The sequence below is a fragment of the Tigriopus californicus genome, chromosome 9 (genome assembly GCF_007210705.1).
Source record: "Tigriopus californicus strain San Diego chromosome 9, Tcal_SD_v2.1, whole genome shotgun sequence".
Taxonomy (NCBI): domain Eukaryota; kingdom Metazoa; phylum Arthropoda; class Copepoda; order Harpacticoida; family Harpacticidae; genus Tigriopus; species Tigriopus californicus.
The window spans coordinates 13,164,856-13,187,313 of NC_081448.1; the positions used below are offsets into that span (position 1 = coordinate 13,164,856).

Here is a 22,458-nt window from a genome sequence, read left to right on the forward strand (position 1 = left end):
TTGTTGATGATGCTGTTGCCCTTGTTGGCTCAGGCTCTGACTTGCTTGCTCTTTTTGAGTTCATCTGTTTGTCTAAGGTGGACCCTGTCTTTGCTTGGTGGAATGAGAAATTCTTGAGTTTCCTCAAACGCGACTCAGTCGTCATGCCCACATTTCAGAGTTGAGAGGAGACACCGCAAAAAGTGAACAATCGGTGCCGCAAGCACTAGCCTCCATATCCAAAGTCCAGACTTGTAGGATTTCACAATCTTGTCTTGCATTTCCTTTTGCCAACAGGAAACGGTTGCGCTTGTATGCCAATAAAAGGTTGACTGGTTTCGGCATGACATATCGGGTTTGACTTCAAATGCGGTTCCAAGATTGTTGAAGTTGGACAAGATCCGTGTATGTTGTTCTTCGAACATGAGCTGAGTTCCTAATTATGCCAAATGATCGTGAAACTCGAGCCCGGTTGTTCCAGTCCGTGGAAGAACATTTAATTAGTTCCGTAATAGAGGGCATTTCTTTAAACGGGCAAGACAAACAAGACTCTAGCGGATTCCACCTGATGGACAAGTATCAGGCTCGTCTGGGCCAAAGACTACTAGCTCAGTCCGAAGTTGTCCAAGATGAGGCATGACATTACTGAGGCTTGCTTGATTTGTGGCTTAAGACATGAGGTTCCCTCCATCTATTCGTAAAGAATACCACAACTACTTTTCTACTACTACAACACCAGCAGCAGGAGCAGCAGCCACAACCACAACAACAACTAGCATACACTACCTACTAGAAGAAGTAACAAGAGCAAGAGCAATATGGACATACTGTGTACCGTGGCGTTTCCCTCAAACTTGGATACATGCTCGTGTGATGCCCAAACAAAACGGACGGAGTACTACGAGTTAAAAAGACCGGGCGGCTGTCCACAATAGTTTGGCCTTATTCTCGCAGAGACACTTCTTCTTGAGCCTAAACAAGCAATGCGAGTACGTTGTACGTAGGTGACTGCCGAAAGTCATGAACGAACTAGAAAACGAGAACGTGAGACATGGGCAGATATCCCCCCCTTGGCCAAGCGAGGTTTGATGAGATCCACTCGAGCTGAACAGCCTTCGTCAGGCAGGATTTAGGTGAAGGTGGCGGCTTCACTGCCCTCATGTTAGTTCATTCGGAGAGATGGCCATGGAGAGCTGCCTCTTCAGAGCGGCCTTCATGTACACGTTTTTCTCTCTGAAAACGACAAAAAAGTGGGATTAGCCTTCATAACACAATACGAGGATCCAAGGCGGACGGAAGAGACATGGAGTGTGGGAAGGCACTCATTTCTGGTGATAAATATGTGAGCGAAGTGTTGTGAGGTGGGGAGATTTTTTCTGCTGACTTGAAGGATGGCTCTTTCTTTGTGGCTCTCGGAATGGCTTGGACGAGGGGAAGTAACCAACCATGTTGAATCCAGATGTGTCGTCGGGCTCGTTCAACTCCTAACGACAGATTCACGACGGTAGACACTTCTCTGGCGACCCCGGGGATAAAAAAAAGTCCGTATTTCACTCCACCATCATCCGCCTGCTCATGTAGATTCGACCACTGCCTTTTGCCATTGCCTTGCATTTTGAAAAGGGGAGCAAAGTCTGGATGTGAGCCGGATTAAAACTAATCCATGGCCAACGCCTGCTCCCACTTGATATGGATGTCCCCAATAATGGGAACCCACGCCATCATGACCACCTTCCTTCTCAGTACAACCGATACTCAGATTCTGACCTTCAAGGCCATCATCAACTCGCCCTCGCGCCCAGACTCTCGGGGGAGTGGTACGAGTTGGCCAACCTTTCTGGCGGCCCTCACCACCAACCACCTCCACCACCACCACCACCACCACCCCCGTTTCACACCCATCCCTTGGGGCCTAAGACGCATTGGCAAAAATTTAAGGACCTTCTCCGGTCCGCTGTGGCCTTCACTTTCTCGAATGTGGGCATCATAGTGCTAGTCATTGGATACCTCCTCATGGGAGCTGCTGTCTTCGAGGAGATCGAAGGTCCCGGTGAGGTCGGGATCGAATTTTTCGTGACCAGTTACCGGAATGACACCGTCAAACGCTTGTGGGACATCACCGAGAAATACAACACACTTCACAAGCCGAACTGGACATCTGAAGTAAAAGTGATAGTGGACGAATTCTACAACCATATCCTGGAGCAAGTGGGCGAAGGCTATGCGGGAGCCGACATCCCAGCTCCCAAGTGGACCTTCTCTGGCGCCCTCTTGTACTCGATTACTGTGATTACCACCATAGGTGAGTCAGTAGGAAACGGAGCCAAGCGGAACTTGAAATGAGCAAATTGGCCCATGTTTTGACGATTCCTGGATTTAGATCTTTTTTTGCATTTTGTTTTGAAAAACGGTCTCAAGGGATAATGGGAAACGTCAGGCCCCGAGAACAAATCCTTTTTGTAGTCATAAATATTACTCCGAGGCATTGCATGGCTAGGACGAATTGAAGCAGAGGCTCACTTATGGAACCGTCACAAGTCAGAACGTAGGAACACAAAAGTATATTGTGTGCGTAGTGTGTCTAGAACTTGTATTTTCCCCATGGTACAATCAAATAGACTCGACGCCCAAAGTGAAGAAGTTGCTTTTCCTGAATAATAACCGCACGGCAAGCCATCTGTGGAAGACCATTTCATCCCAGATTTGACCTAATTTTGTTCTTGAGTATAAGGGTTTCTTTCTCTCCTCAAATTGCTCAAGCGCTTCTTGTTTGTTCTCGTACATGTACTATACTGTGTAGGTGCCTAGTTATCCTGTATGTACTCATGATTGACCGCTGATGATTTCGACATTTTCCACTTTTATAAACGGAGAGAGCTCGTAGACAAGTGCAACAAATGCCAGCAGCCCCCCGACTGATCTGAAAACATCTTTCTTCCCCAGGTTATGGACACATTGCCCCATCGACCATTGGTGGGAAGATATTTTCCATGTTTTATGCCATTGTTGGCATGCCCCTGTTCCTGCTCTACCTCTCCAATATCGGTAATATCTTTGCCACCAGCTTCAAATGGACGTACTCGAGGTGCTGCCAATTTCGGAATCAACGGAAGACCCCCGCCAATCGCCATTATCCCCCGTCTCACTCTCGGGCATACAGTCGGGCCAATTCTCAAGATGAGGAAATGCTCCGAATGGAATATATGTCCGATGGACTCCAGTATCAATTCCACGAGGAAGACGAAGAGGAGGAGGAAGACGAGGAGGAGGAGGAGGAGGAGGAGGAGGAGGGAGGGAGAAGTGAGAGTGCCAGACCTGAGGACTCTTACATAACTTTGAAGAGCAACTCTCGTGGGAGTGTCCGGTCATCTCGACCAAGTGATAGAAGTTCCTTGACTGGACGCGATATCGTGGTGATTCCGGATCGCCTTCATGACGAAACCGGATCCATTGTGTCTCGGAACTACTCGAATCGAAGTGTCAAAGACAGCCAAGAGGAGCTCTATATGGAGCATTTCGATATGATGGACATGGAGAAGGATCCCAATGACCTTCACAACGTGACCGTGCCCATTCTCTTGTCCATCACCGTGATGGTCTCGTACATAGGTGGGGGTGCCGTTCTCTTCAGTGGTTGGGAAGGCTGGACCATTCTCAACGGATCCTACTTCTGCTTCATTACTCTCAGTACGATTGGTTTCGGTGATTTTGTACCCGGAGCCTCGTTGGGCGAGGGCAACACCGAGTCCGGCCAATCCGGCCTAAGCGGCCTGATCAACCTGCAATTCATGTTCTGTTCCATGTATATTCTATTGGGAATGGCAGTCATCGCCATGTGTTTCAATTTGATGCAAGAGAAAGTGGTGGTGGGCATTACGTCCCTCGGCAAGAAGCTGGGCATCATCGACGATGACTGACTCGGTCCACGAGCTCATTTTATAAGTGGTTTCCAAATAAATTTGTTTACTTTCTCAAATCAACAGATTCGCCCCATTCGATCTGTTCAGCCGCTGTACTTTGGAAAACCGGGAACAAAAACAGCAATATCACGTTCTCAGTGCTCTATAGTACTGTCGTGGCTTGGTCGTCCGCGATAGTACGTATACTCGTACGTATAGTGGTCCAAAGAAGGTCGACGCACTCGATGTGGCTCTCGACCCTTTAGGAGGAGAACGAGGACGAAGAGCCATCACCGGTTTTTGACGCCAGAGGCCTCGTTGCGAAGTAGTCCTTGGTCCCTCTTGCAGACGAGGCCTTTTGGAACACGACGGAACACGGACGGAAAGGGAATCTCCGAGGTCGGAGGACTCATTCTGTGGAATGCTGCCGAATCAGACAGAGGTGATTGTTATTTGTTTGGCAAATTCTGAAACAGACCCAAACCGTGCACGCTGGTTGAGCTTTATAAGTGATTGAAAAGTGTTTTCGTTCAAGACTGTTGCCATCAAGTAAGTTAGCTTCGCCATTCAATGAATGAAGGTAAACTGCCTATGAAGTGCAATGCTTTAGAGTATAACCTCGGATTCCTCGTTTTCCTTTGCACAACTTGGTGCAATCTGGCTTGGTTGATGGTTATTTCCACTTTATTTTGGTAGTTCTCCATGGGTATTTTGTTGTTCATGTGTACCGTTGTACACTACCGCATCAAATCTCTTTCCACATTGGGCATTATTAAGCTGACTCTTCTGCTTTGTGGAAAGTTTCTACTCTTCCACCATCGAGATGAGTGATACTCTGATACTCTAGTACATGAGGGGCTCCATTATTCTCGAGGCTGGACAAAAGTCCCTTGCGATACTTCCAGACTATAAAGCATTGACATCCACTGACAAGTATTGATCCGATATGTCTGCGTACTTTTACTGGGAAGACTCGAGCTATTGAAACTAAGAAAAATCCGAAATGTGTTTTCACTCGGAGAGAACAGATTCAGTGCACACTGATCAAATGTATGTTGTCTTCGGTCATGATGCTGAAAAACTTTGTCACGAGCATGACTTGTGATGGTTAGGCTTTTAAGAGTTCCTTTGGTTTCCACAGTCATCACATTTCCTTCTGGAGGACTTCGACCATTCCTGGGTTTCTTCTTGAGTTGAGGACACTTACTTTCCAAAGAGTCGGAGCAACTTTCATCCCGGATTTCTTTACTTTACTGATTGAATTAACCCTGCCCATCATGCCCGAGTTACTCACTAAAATAGATCTTGTGCCTGAGGTCAATGTTAATGTAGGCTAAGTTGTGGAAGTGACCTTACCAAAACAGCCTTCATTCTCTTGAGGAAATGAAGGCAAACTTTCATCCACGGAAAGGTGCTAGTAGTGGTAAACACTTTCAATGCATTTGTTGTCAGTTTATCGTAACTTTATTAATGCCGGCTCTCATCTCTGGAGAAAGATCAAACTTGTCATGGATATGGTGCATAGACAAATTAGGAATGAATTTGCATGGCCTACAATCAATAAACAGATATGATGACTTTCCAAGTCACACTCGCCTTTTTCGGTTGTCAAGTCAGTAAATCCATTTCATCAATCACAAGCAGAGTTACCATTCCCAGCGATTTTGAATATTCTTTCAATTACGACTGTTCAGAGCTGTTTAACTAGTCATCCATCTAAACTTCAAGACGCATCGCCTCTTTCTGCGCATTTGAAAATGAAGGACTCCATGCATCATTTAGAATGTCATCATTGTTTTTTCGTGAAACACGCTTCCACTGAGTGTGACATAAAAGGTCGAGAGTGTTGCCAATTCCAATAGCAAACGTACCTTTATCAAAACAACTGGGGAACATGTCGAAGTCAGGTGTTGCAACAGTTTCCGCGAAACGCTCGCTTACGTATTGAAGTAATCGTATTAGCTCGAAACAAACGACAAGGGCCAGATCAGGTACTGATTAGGGGTTCGATAAATAGAAGGTTGTTTAGATGTTATGGGATTAAAATCCCTTCACACGTTCCTTGGGAACTGGAAAGAAAGGCATGAGCAGCAAAAAACTTGAGAATTGTAGAATTTTCGAACACTTCGCTTTGCGAGAGCCTTTAGAGATTGGCCCTTCTATGGGCCTAATGGAGGATTTTATGCGACTGGTATCTACTAATAAGCAGATGCACAGTTGCATGTCTTTTTCTCTAAACTGAATTTACCGTACATCTAGGATATCATGAGTTATTTAAACATTAAGGTGGCACATCATTTTAGAGTGATCCTACTTTTTTAAACAACTAGCCGTAGAATATGTTATAGATCATAACTTCAGGATTATTCAAAGTTCATCTCCTTCTTCATATAAGGCAAAAAATGTCTGAAAACATTTTTTCGAAAATGATTTCTTTTATCTCTACCCACCAAATCAGATAAAGTATCTCAATTAACAAACAAGTTATAACGTTAGAAAACTTATTTACGATACACCCTATTTCCCTGTTTTCGTGACTTCTTTTGCTCAGCAATCATAACGCAAAGCAATGACAACTCCAAATACTTAGTATGTAGATACGTGCCAAATGATAAACCCCGAAACATATTTCCTGAGCCTAGTCAGCAGAAAGCGACGAAAGTGTTCCAAAGCTTCCCTTCAACCGGACGCTCGAAAACGTGGCCTCAAGGTGCTTAAGGCCCCCAAAGTTTGCTTGGGCCTTCTCCTTTTTTTGACGCCTTCATTCCGCTCTCTGTTGTTCAATGGGATGATGCATTCAGGGTGTAGATAAGTGCTTAAGTTTACGACACGTTTCTGGCCCATTTATGCTCTGTGATAGCCATGGTTCGCTCTTGAGGATAACCTTCCAACTCTCTGCTTGCCCCAATAAATAAAACAACCCAAACAGGCTCATCTGGGCGTCATGAAAATTTGGCAGGTTCTCTTTTACTCTCCATGCCTTGGATCCCCCGTGAGCCTATCAGCATCAAATAGTGTTGAATCATGCAAATGTTTTGCTACCCAAAAAATACCGAAAGCCAGAGAGGCTGCCAGGATCAATGACTGATGGACTCCTCGATGAGGGTTGTGAGGATTTGGATCCTAGGATGAGGGTGCTTTGAGTTGCAGCCTTGTCCTCACCTTTGTTTATATACGTAGAACAAGACAAAGTAGGGGGGGGGAAGATCTCAAATCCCTTGACAATTTCACACTTCTTGTGTTTATCTAAGAAACAATCAGGAGTCGGCTAAGAGATCGGTGCAAAAATTGGCGCACTCCCTAAACTTTTGTTCCAAATAAGTTTTCCATCGTTCTCTATTTCCTTCAGGCCTGACTCAAAGTCTCCGGTACAAAGGACAAAATCTCCGGTAATGCTCGAAAATATCGTGCTTTATAGGTTATTCTAGAGAGGACCAAGGGAACTGCATTTCTGCTCATGAACATTCAAACATAAAAGGTTTGCAATTTCAGCTAATTTCTGCTAATAATGAACAATGATGAACTGTATGTTAGCTAGCAGTGCATAGTAAGTCCGATTATAGTCTGAAAGTTTTGGTTCAATTCCTCCATTATTTTAGATTGATTAAATCAACATACAGTTTGTCAACGAAATAGTTGCCATTGGAAGCTGAAGGATTTTTCTATATATAGGCCATTCAACAACAGCCTTGTGTATTTATGATGATAGTTAAAAGTAGTTTTCAAACATGCACCCATACTTCTTTGAAAACGAAAGCAAGGAGTGTACTCTTGGTTATCCCTGAAACACTTTTAGAATTAGGAAGTGCAAGAATAAGTAGCAACTAAGAGGAGATAAGGCTCCTTCATGAAAAGTGTCATTGACATCAAAAGGATTTTGATTAATTCAATAGTTATCAACTTTGAATTCTCCCCCCCTTCATAAGTTATTTTCTGCATATAAGAAAATATGAAAATCATGCTATCCAAACCAAGTTGAGAAAATTGCAGAGAAGCCTAATCTTTGGACAATTACCTTACAAAGTACTACACAAAGTTGACGAGTTTGCGATGCAGAACAAGCCAATGAAGAAGACACTCTGGTTAATTGATTGATGAATCAATTGCATTCTATTTTAAGAGCTATCCTGATCTAGGGGTCGTAATTAGCCATTCACATGCACAATCAATCAATATATCATGTAGATTAAGACGTCATGAGGAGAGTGCGGATTTCTTTTATCTGGAACACAGGCCGAATAAAACTCTACTGATATGTGCTATTCTTTTGAGTCCACTTAACTGTCAGAACCGTCAAGGAGATGCTTCAAGCTCTTCTTTATTTGATTTTGATAAAACAAATCATATGTCAAGAAAATAAAACTTAGGTTGGTGAAATTGATTTCAGCACAAGTGAAATCAAAACCCAATTGACGACAAGCATAATAATTCTGGGATTCCGAAATAAATACTCGACTGACAGCTTCATTGTCAGTCAAAGTAATCGCAATTCTGATCCTCCCATCGCATCCTAAACGCTTCCAATCAAATGTTCCAAGCCTTTCTTTCTCAATATTTCAAGAAGCCTGCGTGATCCAAATGAACCAGTCTTTGCATATAAACCTTGATTGGTGTTGAACACGGTGAAGGTTTTTACTCGCCTGCGTTTTCCTTTAGCTCTTTGTTCCCGGCTTCGTTGATCGAGATTCGCGTCGTTGGACTCGCTGAAAAAGCCAGAGCTCACTCACGTCGTGCCTAGATACTACGTAAAGAATGAACGGGGACGCCTTTAGAGTTTGAACGGAGAAACGGAATGAAAGCATTTCGCATTTTCGACCTTTCTGCCAACGGACTCTTTGAAATGACTTTGTGCACTTTTGTCGTCTCATCGTATCAACGAATGAGTCTCACAGAAGGGCATTCTTGCAAACCAAATTCATAAAAAAAGAGGAACACACTCCCCTCCTCTCTCTCTCTCTCTGTCTTTCTCTCTTTCCTGAGTTGATGTTGCAAAAGCTTCAAGAAATAACCGGCACAGGATTCAAAAGAAGCCCTGTCCAGAATGACAAATGAAGATGTAATTGAATTGAGGTCATTAAAATTCTGAATCTTTCCTCACTTTGAACTTTCCGGGGAGGGGTGACCTCGCCGCGGTTTTATCGCAAGAAACCGTCACTGACGGACAGTCTCATGGCAAAACATTTCAACAACAAAGATAAGATAAAGGAAAAAAACGAGTGATGAAAATGAATCCAAGTCCAAACTTCCCCTCCAGTCCCAAAGTAAAATACAACGGGGATTGTTTTTTTATTGTGAGTCTCTGAGCACCCTAAAAAAACCACTAATATTTGTTGACTCTTTCATAACAGAGCTTCAGAACAAACATGGACCAACTGAAATACGAACTGTTTGACTCTCTCTCTCCTTCCCTGTTCCTTGAAAATGAAAGCAGAAAACAAAAGGGGAACAATTTCGCGAAAATCCATCGCCAAAATAGCTATCCTTGAAACTGTTATTCGGATCGACCTTTGGAGCTCGTCTTTTTGGTCGGAAAATTGAGATCGAACGTTGTCGAGTCCATGGGCCACACTTTGTCTCAATGAAAGCGTGGAGGTCATTAATCAAAAGCCAAAATGATCAAGTCCAAGTTCAGTCCACGAAGTACGGAGAACCATCTCGTCCGTACTACATACATTATCCTTACTCCCTTCACAATCTCAAAAGGAAGTAAGGCGTTTCTCAGCCAAAAAGATCTCAAAAAAACACAGGAAAGAAATCAGCATTAAACTTGGATTGGGACCACGTGAGAGGGGGAAAACAAGGAAGACGCGGAGGGCGTGGATCTGGCTTGACCTTGGCTCTTGGGAGGTTTAAATACAGGGCAGAGTAGTCAAGGAGGAGGAGGAACGATCACCCGGAGGATACTCAGAATCAGGGGGTCGGCATTGAGGTTGATTTTTTTCGTCCTCGTCCGGCCTCTGATTTGCTCAAGCAGTGTTGTCTTGTTCATCCACTGGAAAACATGGACCCAATCATACCGATGATACTGCCAAAATCGAAGCACATAGTCTCTTTGTACGCATTTGAAGCGATGTGGAAATTAGCTCTAGTCAAGAGACTGAAAGACAGGGTTCCTTGAAGATAAGGGTTGATGGTTTTCGCCAGCCTGCTGGTGTGATAAGTTTTGTGGTCTGGTATCGGAGAAAGATAGGGAAAAAAGTTTTGACCGATTATTCTAGCAGTTTCTGAAGCTCTTGGAGGCCACTCATCATCTGTCTAGTACAGCACCATAAGTTCTCGAACATTTCTATCAGCTCGTCATATCCATATGGTGGTGGAGGAGGCCCAACCATCCTCTGCTTGCTCGGTGGGTGAAGGCTGGCTGATTGGTTGCTTGCTTGCTTGCTGGCTTGGAACCAGTCTCTTCTTCTTGAGTCGAGTCAGAAATCATTATCATTAGCATCAAATGGATCTTTCGCACGGGCTTGGAAACTCTGAACCGTTCGTTCCCTCAACTTCTCTTTTTATGTTTTGGAAACTGCATTTTCGTGGCCTTTTCCTTCTTCTCTGTTGCTCTGTCCGCTTTGCGTGAATGGGTTTTGAGAGGGGATGTCTTCAGAAATTGGCGTCTCCATTTGGGCTGACATTTTGGTCTCTGGTCTCTGGTATGGAGCTACGCTCCAGTTGGAGTTGTCTTGTCGTGCTCGTGCTCGCATCTTTATGTAAGGAAGGAATCGTCATTGAAAGTCTCCCGTATGCCAACAGCCTTCAGAGGAACATACAAAGGAATTGTTCCCTAAAAAGGTAAACGAAGGACAGGTTTTGCCAACACGCTTCCCTCCCTGTCCAAGCAACAAAGATACAAAGGGAACACTTCTTGACGAATGTCTTTGAATATTATGCTGTTGGCACCGGTGCGTTTGTTTGTCACTCTCCAGGCTTCCACGTAGTCTCGTTTCCAGGTTTCCCACGACAAACGTTGAATGGGGCACACAGGATTATCGGTTCATTTTCCAATCCTCCCTGACTCTCGGATGATTAACTTTTCAACTTCCTTCCTAGTGAGCATCAGGACAGGGATTTAGATCAAATGAGGGTCTTAAAGATCTTCTCTGGGTATGGATGGATATGGTATCCGCTCCCTTCGCTGATGGTTCTATTTCACTCTTTGACGTAAAAAAACTGCTGACGGTCACATATTTCAAATCCATCAGCACTTTTTATTGTTCCCTCCCAACAAGCTATATCTCGGACTCGTTTGCCTCTCTCAGAGGAGACTTACATATGGGTTTATGTATAAATGGTTTATACCCCCGATAGGACTTTGAGGGCATTGTTGGCCCTCCTTTTCCGTTCCCGACTGGGAATGTGGCACATGCCTTGATCGTTTGGTTCTGATGAATTGGAACATTTCTGGAATGCCTGGCTCAGTCGCGAATCTGGTAGTGAAATAACCATATCTTTGGGTGAATCCGAGTCTGTCTTGGAAATTTTATGAGGCATAAGGCTTCCAGATGCAAAAAAGGGAACCAAGAGGGAAGACGAAAAGGATTCTGCCTCTTTTTTCGCACAAAGAACGGAAAGCCATTTATCATCATCAGGAGCGTTTTATTGAGCCCTCATTCTTTGTTTCTTAAAGTGACGGCAATGATTTCCCGGTCGTTCCTTTTTGGCCCTGATATTCATTCATTTACTCAGACATGAACATCAATCTCTCTGAATGAATAACTAATCATGAAGAGGACTTATGATGCTTGCATAAGAATCGACGAGGCACGTTTTAGTTCTTAGCCACTCAAATTTAGTGCTCTTAATTTCTTCTTGTCCTAATTCGTTCATGTACTGTACTTCAAAACCATGTATTAGCTTTCAAATTATGTCCGAGTATTTTGGCCTGTCTTGTTCCGCTATTAAATAGATCAGCAAAAAAGACCGAAAACATTATGTCGTTGAGTGTGTTGGCACAAACGTAAAACCAGAGCTTTGGATTTCCCGACCAAATTTGTTTTCTCGGGAATACGAGAAATCAAATTTAGTTCCCGGGAATTCCCGAAAAAGGCCCAAATGAATGCAATCCGCACATATAACGACAAAAAATGACGCAAATGCAACTGGAGTTGTTGAAAGGATGCTTCAGGCTATCTGAGGGTATCGACTCTTCTATAAATAGAACTCATCCTTTGTGACAACATTAGTATGTTTTTGTCTAATTTTAATTATCTGCATAATGTTTGATTTCAAGTCCTTTTATCCAATCCATTCTCTTCATTGATATCTTCCTCGCCGCCATAATTATTCATGTATTTCAACCCATCAATTCCTTCGTCAATGAGTCATAGGCTAGCCTCAACAAATTGTTCTGTGTTCTGGAGTCTAACCAAGGACCACTAAATCGATGGACTAGAGCCGATGCAGCTCAGCAGTCTCCAGTCCATTGCGGTCCTTAGTCCGTGGGCTTGAAAGAGCTAGTCGAGCTGAAAACAGGTCATTTTGTGTTTGTGTGCTAAAGATAAATGATTATTTATTTGTAGCGATGACAGGTGCAATCACTTTACTTTTGGTTATTTTCTAACAAACTTTCGATAGAAACCTACACAATGAAAAGCTCTTAATTTACTTCAATGTTTTCTATACGTTTTGCCTGGCTTTCGATTTAGCCACTTGCATTTTGACTGGTTGAACGCATTTCCTGGCATATTCAATAAAATGAATGCTAATGTTCCTAATAAAAGTTGCATGCTTCGCGCACCTTTAAAACTGGTCAGATTTCAAGTCTGTCGATAGAGTATTGACTTAAAATCTGTTTTAAAGTACTTTTTCTTAATATCAACCAAGTCATTAACTCATTAGGATATACCACACACCGTACTTAAAATAGTAAAATAGAAGTTAGAAGAGGTTTAAAAAACGCAACGATATCGTGATCAGGGTTTACCTGAGTTGTATAAATGTATTTCTATTCAGAGACTATTTATCACTAAACTAGACTAAAAATGCTTAGTAAAAAAATGTCTATGAAGTACTTTTAAAGATATTTCTTAATTTTGCTTTCTTGAGAACAAAATCCTACTTTGAACGGTGATGTGATTACTGAATCATTTCCGATTTGTCATAATGAAGGACGTCAATGGGCTTTGGAACTGAATCTGTCATTTGACTAATCACCCAAAGAAATGGCTCTTGTCGATTGCTCCTAATTAGGACCTCTCAAACTAATGTTGACAAACTATCAATCAGAAATGCTTCCACAAGTGTTTTTAAGGCGCTGGTCCTTCATCCCAATAAAAGCACTCTTCTCTCCCATTCCATTTGTCAAATGTTTCTACTTGAACAGACCATGTCATAAAAGTTGTCAGGAGATCAACCTTAACATGTTTCAATGCTTCAAAATGATAGTTTTGAATGTGAGCCAACATGGCCAAACTGTTGGCATACCTTGTGGTCAATTTGAAAGTAGTAATGATGGTCAAGCATTTTGGTGTTGCACAGTAATTGAGGCACAATTTAAATTAGAACATGTGTTACGTACCACAAGCCCTATGCATAAAGCAAAGGAAATTGCTTGAGGGCTTCGGTGAGGAAATGGAACATGTTTCTTGGATTGAGCAAATTTGAGAAGGTATGCAAATAGTAAACCATGTCGTGTCGTGTATTTTCAGTAGCTTAACACAACGAAAAAGGCGACACTTCAAGGCAAGCTCAGAAAAGGGGGAAACGCTCTTCGTGTTCCAAAAGTTCCTCTTTACTTTGCTCGACTGACACATCTTCATTGGCGGCATTATTATCTGGGAACAGTTTGCACACACATGTCCGTATGTTTCCTTAAATGTGTAGTGGCACAATAAATACCAAAAGGGTGAGGGTGTCTGAAGCTCAAGTGAGGTATGCAAAATGAGGCGTTCTGGAATTCTGGAGGAAAAAATATCGCAAAAGAGCGAGAGAGAGGAAGGGCAGGGGAAAAGTCGGGTCCAAGTAGAATCTTGAGTGGTCCTATTAGGTGGGGCATGTTCAAAAATGTACATCGACTCCTATCTGGTGGAATAATCGCCTCAAGGTATTCAATCCCATTAGAGTGTTCCATTTTTCCAGTAGGTTGGATTCTGGGATCACTCTGGCAGGCCAATGCAGTTTTCTTCAACGAGGAGTGTTCCAAAGAAGAAGGGGAACACTGAACTCACGGAGGCGGACTCATTTTTTCTGATCCTCCCTGTTGAATTGAGTAGATTGGACCCATTTTCTGAGAAACTGTACATTGTTCTGTAGTGTATGTATGTGCTAGCTAGCCGATTGGTTGTTTTCCCCTTCCTTTGTTACTTCGTTCGTTGGAACATTTTTCCTTCATCCCTTGAACAAGGTGAGAAATAATCGTTCCATCAACGAAGTCGAGCAGGTGGATCAAATGAGTGCACTCCAATCGATGGATATGTTCAGGTCCTCGTTTTATTCAATCAATATTGTCGGCGACTCCATCCTCAGGAAGGATCAAAATCGAAGGCTTGGCTCACTATGGAACGGAACGGGCACTTGTGATTTAGTGTTCCGAGGAGTTGGTTCCAACTTGGATCCCTCCAAAACGACTGCTAGGATCCTCGAGAGCATATAAAGTATAGACCATTTAGCAAGGGACAAAAAACTTTTCGACAAGCTCTCTCTCTCTCTTTTTTTGCGTTTGATTCAATGTGGCCCACCATTGTTCCAATCGTTCCAATGTGAATGTACGTCGACTATTGACCCTCAACAACCAAACCAATCTTCCTCTTCTTCTTTTCCTTTCCAAGCTATTTGCTGCCAGATCACTTTGCCTCACTTTGGTTCACTTAAGCCTACTTGAGACAGGGTTCCTTATTCCTCAGTCTTCATTGAGATCTTCACTTCTGATTCATGGTGTGGGCCATTATGGCACATGCACCTCTTCTCTTTAATGAAGACATCCTAGTTTTCTGTGAATGTTAGAGACACCATGTAGTTCACAAAAACTTTGCGTCCAGGTTTGGATTCGGTGGACTCGCGAATGGAATGTTTCTATATTTATTTGTTCCTTGAGAAAGCTGTAAACCCCATGAAAACAATTCCACGTGATAAATGGACCCCTCCACCTTCATCCTTATTTGTTGATGTAACAATCCACTTGCTTTTTCGTCTGTTTCTCTTTTCATTCCCCTGTGGGCTGGAGGAGGCCAGCTCTTTTCTCTTGAAGCTACTTTTTTCTTAAAGGGACGAATACTCTACTGAAACATGGACTTAAAAATGGGAGCTGTGAAAGATTGAGGCCCCATGACGATCGATGTTTTCGATGGAGGCTCAATATGTATTCAAGGAAATAATTACAAAAACGCACGTGTTTCACGTGTATCATTGAGTATAAGGTTGCGAGTAAAATGTTTTCATTTCTATTTGTTCAGGATTTTAAGTGACCTACTTGTAAATACTTTGACGCTGTGGGGCATGTTTTTGCTAAGAATTGACATAGGGGATTGACCACAAATAAATCTTCTTTTTTCTTATTAAAAGAACCATTACCAAATGATGAAATTGTAAGTTGAGGAATTTGTTGGCTCAAATGTCGTCGATTTTCTAACAGGATTCCAGTAGAATTATGTTTACTTTATCGTACTTGCAAGGAAAATCCATGTACTTTTCCCCCATCTCCCTTGCCTGGTTTGTTTGATCGATGCCATTGAATTAGTGGTCCATATCAATTCATCAACACATTTGGACACGTCCGATTGTCCCATTCCCCTTTTGCTTTTAACAAGCGGGGAGGGGGACCTAAGGGCAGTTTTGTCATCGCCAATCCATCAAATCCCGGGCTCTAAAAACTCACTGATGCAGTTGAAAGGTTATGAATCAAATCATATTGGACTTTTGAGATACCTGTCTTGGTATTTCATTTAAATCGTAGAGCCACCTGACATTCCTTTTCAAACAAACATTGGTCATTTTGTCATAGCATTAAGACCCTTGTTCACTTTTTTATTTAACAAAATAGAAAATATCATTTAACGCCAGGAGGTGACTGTTAAGCTCATTATCGAAATCATGTTCTTCAAATGTCTGTACAAATCTTTTGCACTACAAACAAAAGAATGACGTCGAGGTATTGGAAAATCCCCGGGGTATTATGAGATTCAAAGTTCATCCAAACATATCCCATTCCCAATGGTTTTTTGCTTTGTGTCCCCTTTTCAGGATCTACTTTTTGTTCATTTCCAATTGGTGACTGGGCCATGAGCAATCACCCATCGATTTGATGTCATACTGCACTACAACAAGGTACACGTTCCACGCTCCAAGCCTGCCTTTCTCTGGGTGTCCATTATTTTCCACTAACCAAGTCCAGTCACCATAAAACATAACACATCTACTCAGTGGAGCAATCCTAGAGCACCAGCCAGCCCCTCTTCCCGAATGTTGGAACAGACCTTTTGTGCATTGAAGCAGCGACAATATTTCCATTTCGACAAGCCAGACATGACCGTTTTAGCAGCCGTCGCCCGAGTTGGATCTCCAAATGGAACGACCCTCACGGCCTCGGTGTAGACCGCGGCTATGAAGAGGTGGTACCCGAATCATTTGGGCGCCTTTGGTTGGGAGCCTCGGAGGAGGGGTTCTACACTTGGGGTCCTAGTTGAGATAAGTTTTAGGGCTCCTCCTCACCTTGGCCCTCGATCCTACTTTACCCACCGAGCCAAATGGGGTGGAACATATAAAAGGTCGTTTTATCCATTGAATTGGAGGGCTTTTTTCAAGCGCTTTTTTTCTACCCAACAAATATTTATGGAACCTGGGGTGGAACACGAGGAATACGGAAGACTCTTGGCTTTTTTTGCCGCTTGTCGCAATTTATGCATACTCGCCTTGTTGCTTTGAAGATGGGGATAAATCTATTCCCTGGAGGAATAGATATGCAATATATTCATGTCACCAGGTCTTTCCCTGCTGGGGGGAAGTATTAGCAAAGAATTAGCTAAATTCCATATCATTCCATTCTCCAATTTCTCAGGAAGAGAGCTAGTAGCTTATTGCCAATTGGTTAGTTAGGCATGCATCTAATGGATTCCAGCCGAAGATAACAATAAAAATGTTGGACATTGTAGTATAAGGGTGACTCAATCTTCTGGAACCAAGGTGGTGTCGGTAACTCTCCTTCACTGGGTTGTTTCTTCCAAAAGAGTGGGTGCCAAAGGTCAATCCAGAAATGTGAACTGCCTTAAGCGCCGACGAGCTTTGTGGTATTCTTGGTACTGTTGTTTGGTTTGGCGATCCTTCGAGATCTGCCAAGTCGAGGATTAGATGAAATGACAACTCGTTGTTAGGATACGTTTTCGACAGAAATAGGACGAATTTGAGCTCGGCAACACGATATCGATATTTGGCACTGCAGAGTTCGCCAGCAAAACTGAACCACCGCTGTAGATGGTTATTTTCAAAACATGAATGGACCCCATTATTCTCGAGAACTTTGTTTTCGATATCGCAATTGTTAGAATATAAACCTCTGACTCATTGCACTTTCTGACCCTTTCGTGATAACCAAACCTTTACATGCTTACGTAAACCTTATATGTTGCTTAAGAGGCCAAGGAATTGTAAACCATAATGTCTTGATGCTATGCAGCTTGATCGCTCGCTCTATTCCTTTGTTTGGATTTCAAGCATACAAATACATCTGATCTACGTTGCTTTTTATCTTACTGATCTAGAAAAGAGAAGGAAAGTTTAACTCTCAAAGAGTTCTGTTACTCACATATTCAAAGGTACAGAACCTTATCAATAAAGGGCAATATTACCCGATACTTGACATAATATATTCAAGTAAAGCTTAAATATGTGCCACCCACAAAGCAGCGACTGATCTCCAAGTGAAGAGAAGAAAATTTCTATGTTTTTAATCATTGTAGAGTAATTTGTTGGAGGAATTTAACCAAAAGTGGCTCCCACAAGGATTTATTAACTCTTATTAGTTTCCATAAGCTGAAGAAAAATGATGGACAAAGAAAATTGCAAAATTCTCAAAGGGAGAGAGAGGACGATAGTTTTGCTCACGCCCCCTGTAGATGAAACCAGGTTGGGTGGATCGTAATAGAGCTAATGTTCCTAGCTCAACTGAAAGAACGTGAACAGTAACAGACCCAGGAAAAAGCTAATTGAATCATGTCAAATTTTAGCACCTGCAGAAGGGCAAAAAAGTGGTACCATGTACAGCCAAATGCTTACCTAGACTTGGAAGACTTCAATTGCAAGGCGGTTTAAACCTTAAGTATAATGAGATCAATCATACAATGTTTAAGGGCAAAGCCCCTTTTGTTTTAGCTGTTCCCTTCATGTACCTTTCGATACCCTAATAGGTGTTCCAGAATGGACCTGAAAGTCACTTCGTGGATGGAAAAGCTAATTAAACAGATTGGAAAAGCCCCCCTATTCTAACAAAGGACCCCCTCCTCGTCTTTTTTATGCCTCCCCTTGCCTCCCAATGACACAGCACAAAAAGCGAATCAATCACTGGAATCAAAGAATGGAACACCTACGCCTGAACGGCACGGCTGGAAGCCAATTGACACCTTGAAATTGAGTCAAAGCGGCTCGGAAGTTCCCACGGTGACACCACTCGTAGAGCTGCTTCGAGTTGAAGGTCTGATTTGAGAACTTGACTAAATTGGATTCACTTCTCACTTTTTTTCTAGTGGAACCCTGGCGGATATTTGCCATGGCTCTGATGCTTGCAAACGATGGCCGCTAAAGACCCAGATCTTCAAGTGTTGACCTTAAACGAGGTTCGAGGAACTCGTCGTCGACCTACGGCTCCTTCTATGCAGCCCCAAGCACCTCCAAGTCGTTCGCAAACTTGTCCCCGAAGAGGTCGTTTGGGCTGTTTTCGCTTGTGGACGTCCATGACCTTTAGTGCTATTGGAGTGATCACAGTATTGATTGTCTATTTGGTGGGATGTGCCATCATTTTTAAGAGTATCGAAAGTCATTCCAATCGGCAAGTGCACTTGAAACACCGCCACCACCATGACCGTGAGGAAGGTAAGCTTTCATTCGAGTTGGGAAATTAAGGGATTGAATTATGAGTTGGAACGGCATCGAGGAGACGGACTCGCTACGCATTGGTTTGCTGGGAGTATTTGAGAGTGGCTTGGAACATTCCAAGAGATTTCCACTTTATGAGAGATTTTCCAGCCAATTCAAGTGTTAGTGCAAATTGGGAAAAGTTTGTAGGATTGTTGCCACATTTTGGAACGAGGAAGTCCTCTTTTCAAGGGGGGATTTGAAGAAAGAACCAGGATAATCTTAACACCAGCATGGAAAGATCCAGGAAATTAATATGGTCCTTCGCGACCATTTCAAGCCCTGCGAATGTTTCACGACTAAAACTTGTCTGAAGAATTGACATTATATTTAATAGGAACATTTGGCACACCCTCTACCAGAAAGCTGAAGAGACAGGCGGATTTCTTATACCCGAGTACGTCGATAGAACTTCTTGAACTTTCTACGGTGTGAAATAATTGAAAAAAAAAATGTTCAAGAGACAAAACTTCTACATACTACTATCACAAATGAAAATTGTGCTCACACCTTCATGAGAAAAAGTAGCAAAGATGCATGAAGGGACGACGTGAGCATTCCAAACAAGTACTTTTGTTATAGATCTCAACCACCAAAGGGTCCGCATGACTTGTTGGGACCACTATACCAACAGAACGAACTGCATTTGTTTCCCCCTTTCCAGGATATTTGAAGTCAGGACACATAATCCGGGATGAGTATTCTAACGACGTGCTCAGTCTGGAGGTGCAAGAACAACAGCACCTGCGCGAGGCCAGGGAGCTCCGACAACAATTGGTGGAGCATCTTTGGAAGATCACAGAGGAGCTCAACATTCTCTACAAAGACAATTGGACAGCCTTGGCTAACCGAGAGGTGATCAAGTTTCAAAAAGGTCTGCTCAACAACGGAATGTGGAGGCCTTCTAGTTTGGGAGGGGCTAGAGGGGATGAAGCTGATTATCAGTCTGTGCCCATGGATCACAGACGAAACGAGATCCAGGTGGTGTTGGCTAATGCTGAAAGGGAAGCTGAAGGCGCGCCTCTCGATGGACCAGCCCAACCCAGGGAACCAGGGGTAGCGCTGGCCAGATTCACGTGGAACTTTTTCTCCTCCTTCCTCTACTCGCTGTCTTTGGTAACGACCGTGGGTGAGTGGGTCATGATTTATTTAACTTGGGATCAGACAACACCCTTGGCATGAAACAAAAAGTGGGACACGACCAAAAGTGAAAAAAGAACCATAAGTGGCTTCCTCGCTTGTTCGGTAATCAAATTTATAACCCACCCATGCAACTAGATTATCCCGGGTTTCGAAAGCTTTTTTGTAATGAAATTTTCAACGTTATGGACCACGAATGTGCACCCTTTGAAGATCCAAAAAAAGAAGGCCAAGGAACTGCAGAGCCATCATAAAACCATGATCCATCACTAGAAATAACACCTTAGAGTGCAAACATGACATAAGAATGCACTTTTTGGCCGAAATGCACTCAAGGAGGGCAAAAAGGAGAGAGAGCGAGAGATCGGGGAATGAGGGAAAACGAAAGAAGTCACTTCAGTTTAAATGATAACGACCAATTGCATTTTGCCCCATTTACTCGTACTACATCCGGAACATTTGCAATAAGGCTTGAAATCCATGATCGAGATGGAAATTGGTCGTGTTTCAAGGGATGTCGGGCAAATTTCTAAGTGATCATATTTTGTTCCAACTTTCAGGATATCCTCAGCAAGTTCCGGAGACGAGTATGGGCAAGATTCTGACCATGATTTGTGCTCTGCTGGGAATTCCCTTGCTTCTCATCTATTTGGTCATTGTGGGGAACTGTCTCGCGGGGCTCTTTAGTCGTTTCTACGGCAAGCTATGTTGCCAGTGTTGCCTTCGATCATCATCCAAACGATTGCCATCCTCGTCCTCGTGCGGTCGAGACGAATTTGATTTGAGTGACTTTGACAGTGTGGGTGGGAGCAGTGTGACCTCGCGGTCCTCCGCCCATCATGCCTCCTTCCGTGATGGAGTCGAAGGACGTCGTCGAGGCCAAATGCGGAGGGACTCGAGTGGCCTTCCTGTATCTTCATCGACATCTCTCAATGGCAAAGATATGACTTCCTTCCCTGACTCGGCCTCCTCATCACGGGGTCCTCAGACCAAAAACGGAGATCGCCGCCATCACCATCATAGTAATCATGATGAGGATCATCATCATCATCATCAAGTTCCGGGTTGGATGTGCTTCATCCTGATTATTGCTTACGTCTGCGGATCTGCTAGCCTTTTCTCGGTCTTCCAAGGTTGGGAATGGCTCGAGAGTGTGTTCTTCTGCTTCACTCTACTCGCAACTATTGGTTTTGTCGACGTACCTGCCACTCGATCGGGTCAAATGGCAACTCAAAAAGGGTCCAAACCGGAGATTGATGGACTTTTTGTGACGATGTGCACACTGTATCTGCTTGTGGGCTTGGCTCTTGTTTCGATGGGGATCACAATTTTGATACATTCCTGGACACATACCACTTTTGCCACTATTGTCTCCTCGTGTGCCACTGGTGGACAAGGATCTCAAGGTGCTCGTCTTTTGGACCATGAGGCCACTCTCGACTATAGTGAAGGACCCTCTTGACAAAAGGCCAAGCCTGGAATCATCCAGCATGACTCGAACAAAAAAACATCTGACGGGGCGGCTTCATTGTCCAAAGAGACGTCCCTTGAGCATTTTCCAATTTCAGGGGCCTCGCGTCAATCCTCCTCGCAGTTGGCGGAGCGGACTAAAATCATGGTTTCCAACGATAAAGTGGCCCATCCCGGCGGCGGTGACCAGTTAGCCCAAGATAACCTCATCATTCCCTCTGCCCAGAGCTCATCAACTTTTATACCCATTGTACCAGCTCATTCATCATCCAGTACCTCCCGAGTCTTTCAGCCCTTGGTCCAAGGCTCACGCCAACCCGGGGATGATTCATCGTTTCAAACCTTCAACAAACCATTATTGCCGGAACCGAATGTAGTTCCAGGAAATCATTTAGGATCCCTCTCCTCGTCTCGGCCAAAGTCAGCCACACTCACAAGAAGTGGGAGAATGTCCGCAGATCCATTCCCTCTGGAACACAGCCAGTTCGTTCACCCCAGGGGACACCAGAGTGTAGCTCTGAACGCACTTGACTTGGATCCATTGGACTTGCGCAACATCGATCCCACGTTAGCCAAGCAAATATTAGATGAAATCAAGAGCGGGGCCGATATCGAGCCAGTGCTTACCAAGTTCCAAGTGATACAGGCCTCGACCAAGCGAAGAGAGAGTGCCATTGGGCTCTCGAGGAAAACCCCGGAGCCTCTTAACCCGGTAACCCAATTCGGATCGAGACGAGAGAAAACCGTCACTTTCCGCGATGAACCGGCCGGAGTAAGTGGCGCCATTGCGGCCACCACACTCACTTCGGCCATCAACAGCACCCCGTTCTCGGACACAATGACGACAACAACGCTAGTTAACACGTTGGGGGCCACGGCTCTGTTAAAATCTGGGAATGCGTTAATGTGAATCGAGGTC

At 43.6% G+C, this 22,458-nt stretch overlaps 2 protein-coding genes across 2 annotated transcripts; both read left to right on the top strand.

Annotated features, from left to right (window-relative positions):
• Nucleotides 1-864: 864 nt before the first annotated feature.
• Nucleotides 865-3,896, top strand: LOC131886186 (TWiK family of potassium channels protein 7-like). Its single transcript, XM_059234445.1, has 2 exons — nucleotides 865-2,281; nucleotides 2,923-3,896. The coding sequence occupies exons 1-2, from the start codon at nucleotides 1,669-1,671 to the stop codon at nucleotides 3,894-3,896; spliced, it is 1,587 nt and encodes a 528-aa protein (XP_059090428.1). The 5' UTR covers nucleotides 865-1,668.
• A 441-nt stretch (nucleotides 3,897-4,337) lies between these two features.
• Nucleotides 4,338-22,373, top strand: LOC131886184 (uncharacterized). Its single transcript, XM_059234444.1, has 4 exons — nucleotides 4,338-4,458; nucleotides 18,542-18,887; nucleotides 19,594-20,058; nucleotides 20,630-22,373. The coding sequence occupies exons 2-4, from the start codon at nucleotides 18,587-18,589 to the stop codon at nucleotides 21,529-21,531; spliced, it is 1,668 nt and encodes a 555-aa protein (XP_059090427.1). The 5' UTR covers nucleotides 4,338-4,458; nucleotides 18,542-18,586; the 3' UTR covers nucleotides 21,532-22,373.
• The last annotated feature ends 85 nt before the right edge of the window (nucleotides 22,374-22,458 follow it).

Bases quoted from the DNA above. Each gene is read 5' to 3' on its own strand.
- LOC131886186 (XM_059234445.1), top strand. From the start codon at position 1,669: ATGGATGTCCCCAATAATGGGAACCCACGCCATCATGACCACCTTCCT. The intron at 2,282-2,922 runs GTGAGTCAGTAG...TTTCTTCCCCAG, and splicing joins TACTGTGATTACCACCATAG to GTTATGGACACATTGCCCCA.
- LOC131886184 (XM_059234444.1), top strand. From the start codon at position 18,587: ATGGCCGCTAAAGACCCAGATCTTCAAGTGTTGACCTTAAACGAGGTT. The intron at 18,888-19,593 runs GTAAGCTTTCAT...CCCCCTTTCCAG, and splicing joins CCACCATGACCGTGAGGAAG to GATATTTGAAGTCAGGACAC. The intron at 20,059-20,629 runs GTGAGTGGGTCA...TCCAACTTTCAG, and splicing joins GTCTTTGGTAACGACCGTGG to GATATCCTCAGCAAGTTCCG.